The sequence below is a fragment of the Pteropus vampyrus genome, unplaced genomic scaffold, assembly GCF_000151845.1.
Source record: "Pteropus vampyrus isolate Shadow unplaced genomic scaffold, Pvam_2.0 Scaffold246, whole genome shotgun sequence".
NCBI lineage: Eukaryota > Metazoa > Chordata > Mammalia > Chiroptera > Pteropodidae > Pteropus > Pteropus vampyrus.
In genome coordinates, this window is record NW_011889027.1 from 573,128 (window position 1) to 578,039 (window position 4,912).

Here is a 4,912-nt window from a genome sequence, read left to right on the forward strand (position 1 = left end):
TCTGCTGTTGCCGGGGCCACGTTGGAGAACGATTTGTCCAACCAGCCCATCAGCGTCAAAAGCACAGTTTTATGAGCACACTTTCCATCTTCAGTGCTAACTTTTGTGCCCACTTACATTTGTTTCTGTAAGCGCATCAGAAGTGGGGTTGTTGTGTCTCATTGTACGAAGGTGGAAGGCTTTTTACAGTGTGTCCAAGTTGCCGACGCTGTCTGGCGGGTGCCCCGCGGGCGGGCGGGCGGGCGGCGGGAGTGCGTGGGGCGCCATGCGGAGTCTGACGGCGCGTGTGCACTCTCTCCTGCCCGCAGGCACGTGCTCTCACCCCGCAGACTGCGGAGACAGACGCCATCCGGTTCCTGGTCGGGACCCAGTCTCTGAAATACGATAATCAGGTAACTGTTTCTGACAGGTGCGTGTGTGTTCATCACAATGGCTCTCCGCTTCCTAACCATTTGAATCGATTTTTCAGGCACTATTTGAGAAAACTAATGCCACACCAACAAAATAAAACTCATTGGGATTTAAATGTGCAGCTGTACGTGCTGGTTGAGTTCAGTAATTTAAACTCATTGGGTGCAGCCTTCCTGCCATCATATGTCTCGGTTCTGTGGCCACTTGGGACGTACAGTGTAAGTGACTGGGCAGCAGCCCGGGGCCCACGGTCAGCGTCACCCCTTCTGCCCGGGCCCCCGTGACTCCTCAGGCTGCTGGTAGCAGGGTCTCTACCTGAGCCTGGATGGGGCCGTAGTCCCTGCCAACATACAGTTCCAGGCTGTCCCTGCCAGTCGATGCAGTGGGACCCACGTGCTGTCCTGGCCGCTGTGGAGGAAAGGGTATCGGCTACTCCGAGATCAGGGTTCAGTTCATGGCTTGACACTGGCCACGTGACCTTGAGCGAGTGGACTAACCTTGCTGGACTTTGTTTTCCTCCCTGGGAAAATGGAGGCGAGTTTTGTGCCCCTCACAAAGGCCATGATGCCTGAAGGCGTGCGCTGGCCCAGGCCACGTCGAAGGGGCAAGGCCTCTGCCCGGCTGCCCTTTGTCACGCAGGAGAACGTGCCGGATAGGGCATAGTGAAGTCATCGTTCATGTCGATGAGGGGTTTTATACTGGCATAGTCAGTGTGGCAACAAATTTGGTGAGATAAGTCTAGAGCTTTATAAGTAAATAAATGTTCATATTATTTAAGCAACAATTTTTATATCCAAAACATCGAAAATGCTTTGTATATAAAGAATATTATTTTAACAGTACACATGATTGTGAAAAAATCAGAAGTGATCCAAATGTACTAATATTAGGTTGGATAATGTGACATTGCCGATTATAAAGGCAGACTCATGGGATACAGCCGCTGAACCTGGTTAGTCTTCATGGACAGTATTTTCACGCATTAGAAGTTATAAATTTCTCATAAGCATCACAACTTAAGGGTTTTAGATGAGTCGGTGAAATGTTAAAATTGCACGTATAACACGATCACTAATAAATAAAGTGCAAGATGAATCTCTGCAGAGAATGAGGACGAGAAGGAAATAGGTCCGAAGGGCTCACAGTCTGAGCCATTGTTCCCCACGGCGATGCCAATATTTGTGATGAAAATCGTTTTCTCTCTGGTGTTCCGTTTTCCAAACCTGCGTGTGCATTTTCTCCCCGAGAATGTTACATGGGAAGGATTCGTTTATGGAAGTAGTTTCCAGTGGCCGTGTCCCAGGCACAGGGCGACACCGGGAAGGACACTGCCGTCTGGGGGGTGCTCCGAGGAGAGACAGAGGACGACGGAGCAGGTGACAGCACAGAGAGCTGGAGCCGGATCAGCAGCTTCCTCTGAGGCAGCTCGCGCCCCTCCAGCCTGGGTGGGGCTCTGCGGGGCTCTGCGGGGCTCTGCGGGGCTCTGCGGGGAAAGCTGCCGGCTGAGCCCCGAGGGCGGGAGCGTGTCCTCAGGCCCCTCCAGACCTCCAGGTGCCCTTTCTCTTCCGCTTCCCTTTTAATTCTGCCCCGTCCTGCATTCTGCGGCTGTGCCATTGACCTTTTTAGAGCAAGACGACGTCCAATTAATTATCTTAAAGGGCTTTCAACTTTTTCTCCTCGCCCCTTCTAAACTGAAGATTTCTGATATTACTCAGGTCACTTTCCCAGTAGCTGCTTGCTTTAACTGATACTTCTCATCCACGCTTTTAAAGCTTTAGTGAACAGCGGAATTCACAGTGAAGTCCGTGTGGAGCACGGCGTTTGTGGGGGGACTTGGAGCCGGTTTTCCCGCCGCGTAGTGTCCTCTGCACCGTGACCGAGCGGCGTCCCTGGGCCACCTGCCTTTCTGAAGCGTCTCGTTACAGCGAGCAGCTTTGGCAGGGCCGGCATTGTAGATCAGGGACGGATCGGAACTGAGTTGGTGCCTGGCATTTACTTCGAGCCTTTAAGACTGAGAGGGTCCCCTTCTGCTGCATCTGCGAGGTTGTCCAGGGGGACAGTGGTGGCCTGCAACACCTGGGGCCTGTGTCTGAGGCCCCGGCCCGCGGCCGTGCGCTGTCCCCAGGCTGCAGGGACATGGTGGCAGGGCGGGCTGGTGTCTCCATCCCGCAGAGTGTTTTCTGCACGTGGGGAGCACCTCCTGCACTCGCCCATTGCCGGCCGAGCACCCCGCGGCGGTCCCGTACACGCTGCGCCCAGCCCTCGTGCGTGGTGGCCAGAACCCGGCCGGATACGCTTACAAAGAGGCACCAAAAATACCGCCTTTCCCTGCTGGAGTCGCTGCTCATCACCCCAGCCAGCACTGCAGCCTCCAAACCAAGGCAGCGGGCCGGGCAGCAGACGGGGCCAGCACGCGCCCGCACGCTTCTCCCTGAGCCTTCTGCTCTGCGTCCTGTGTGCCAGCGGCGAGGTGCAGGGCGGGAAGGTGACCTGGTTCATGCTGGTGACACAGGCAGGCCTCATAGGGGACGCCGGGGCTGTCCGCCGCTGCCCCCTTTCCTGGGTCGCAGCCACACAAAGCGTCCAAGCTCACCTGGGCTTGCACTGCTTTTCAGAAATGACGTCTGGTCACGGGTTTTTGAAGACGGACCTCTAGGGAGTTCGGCAAGACAGGAGTCTTAAGTCCTCTGGCAGCTCGCAAAGTCACCGGACTGAATGTCAGGTGGCCACTCCAGTCCGCGCTGCTCAGAACCCTGCGACGCCTGCACGGGGGCTCCTGGCGGGGCGGGCCCCTGCGGCCCAGCCCCTCGGCTCCGGACTCGGGCCGAGAACCGCATTTCCAACAGGCTTGCGGGCCACCTCGTGAGTGGCCCTATCGTTGTGAGTTATAGCTGCCCCAGGTGAGTGGCTGGGATTGACCTCCTGTGACAGACGAAGTTTAAGGCTCTGTGTGCCGTGTTTGCAAACAGTCTGGTTTCTAGAAAAGAAGTCTTCAGTCCTCGGACCTCGGGGAAGAATGTTCTCATGTTAAATAGGAGACTCGTGTCCTTCATGGCCGACCAGTCTTAGACACTCAGGTTTCGGGCGGGAAGGCGCAGAAGTCGTACGTTCGGCTGAAGTTGCGGGGCGAGGCGTACGGAGCGACGGGGAAGCCCGTCGCGTGTCCCCGGCGTGTGGCGCCCAGCTGAGGGCTTTGCTTGCGGAACGGCTGTCGTCCGCTGTCGCCTTCCCCAGTCCTCCCCGGCAGGCTAGCTTCGGTGACAGTTTCCTAGCTGTGGTCGAATTACAGGCCAGGCTCACAGCTCCCGACTTCCACACCCAGCTGCGGTGGTCTGTGCGCGTGAACTCAGGGGCGAGGTGTGAGCGGGTGTCTTCGCCGAGCTGCTCGTCTCCTACTGTCCCGGCGGGTGACACTGTCGCGACGTTCGTTCGTTTCCGGACGCCTATTCAGCCTCTCGTCAGGGCTCTTCCCGCCCCTGGGTTTTGTGCTGAGTAAACAGAAAACGGACAGACGCGTTCCTGCGCCGAGCCGGGCTCTCCGTGAGCTGTGGGATGGACACGCGGGTAATTGCGGCAATGGTCGGGGGAGGTACGTGCCAACGGCCTGTGACCCAGGAGAAGTGGCCCTCGCTTCGGTCTACTGGCACCGGAGTCAGCATCACGGAGAAGGTGGCTTTCAGGCCAAGAGGAATGTGTGTCACTTGCTGGGTGTTTTCATCGTGCTGGGGCTCCTTCCTCGGGGGGAGGAGGAGGGGGAGGGGAGGGGAGGGCAGAGGGACCGAGGCGGGAGGGAGGGGGAGGGCAGAGGCAGGGGACGGACAGGGAGGGGAGGCCCCCGCCCCAGCTCTGCTGCAGCCCTGAGCCCTCCCGCTCAGCTCGCGTCCCTCGAGGAGACTGCAGCTTCCTTCCACACACGCCGTGTGTCCCTCTCGCACAGGACGTGCGTCCTACTCACACACGACACGTTTCCTCCTACACGCGACGTGCGTGTTTCTCTCATGTGACACATGGGTCCGCACGTGTAGCACACTTCCTCTCGTGTGTTTCCTCCCACACGGGGCGAGTTTGCAGGGCTCCTGGCCGTGTGCTGGCTCGGTGCCCGCCCCGTGGGGGGCGACAGCACCGAGCTGCCGCTCTCTGCAGAGGAAGGTGTGGTCGGCGCTCTGTGTCCCAGCAGCCACCGTAACACGGTTATTTAGTGAGTTTTAGGATGATGAGGCACTGACCCTCCCCGCCTCCCGTCTCCCCTCCCGAGCTGTCTCCAGGGTCAGCGACTAGAGCTGTGGTGGCTGCTGTGGAGGTCCCCGAAGGGGGGGAGCCCCCCGAGTTCAGCAGGATGTTCTGTGTCGCCGTCACCCCTCCAGCAGCCGGCGACTGTGCAGGGGGACACAGAGTGGGTCCCGGTTCAGAGCCCCCGGCCCCGTTGGCCAGAGGTGCACACAGCACTGGGGAGGTGGGGGCTCGCGGGGGGAGGCCTCTGACCCCAGGGTTGGCGCCAGGC

The 4,912-nt window shown here is 58.6% G+C and overlaps 1 protein-coding gene across 3 annotated transcripts in view; it reads left to right on the plus strand.

The window, feature by feature from the left end:
- The window catches only part of EIPR1 (EARP complex and GARP complex interacting protein 1), a 102,417-nt gene that overhangs the window by 7,870 nt on the left and 89,635 nt on the right, over window positions 1-4,912 (plus strand). For all 3 annotated transcript variants that reach the window (XM_023520084.1, XM_011374423.2, XM_011374422.2), the window contains exon 2: window positions 309-392. In XM_023520084.1, the coding sequence (XP_023375852.1) occupies window positions 309-392 (84 nt within the window). The remainder of the gene's footprint in view (window positions 1-308; window positions 393-4,912) is intronic.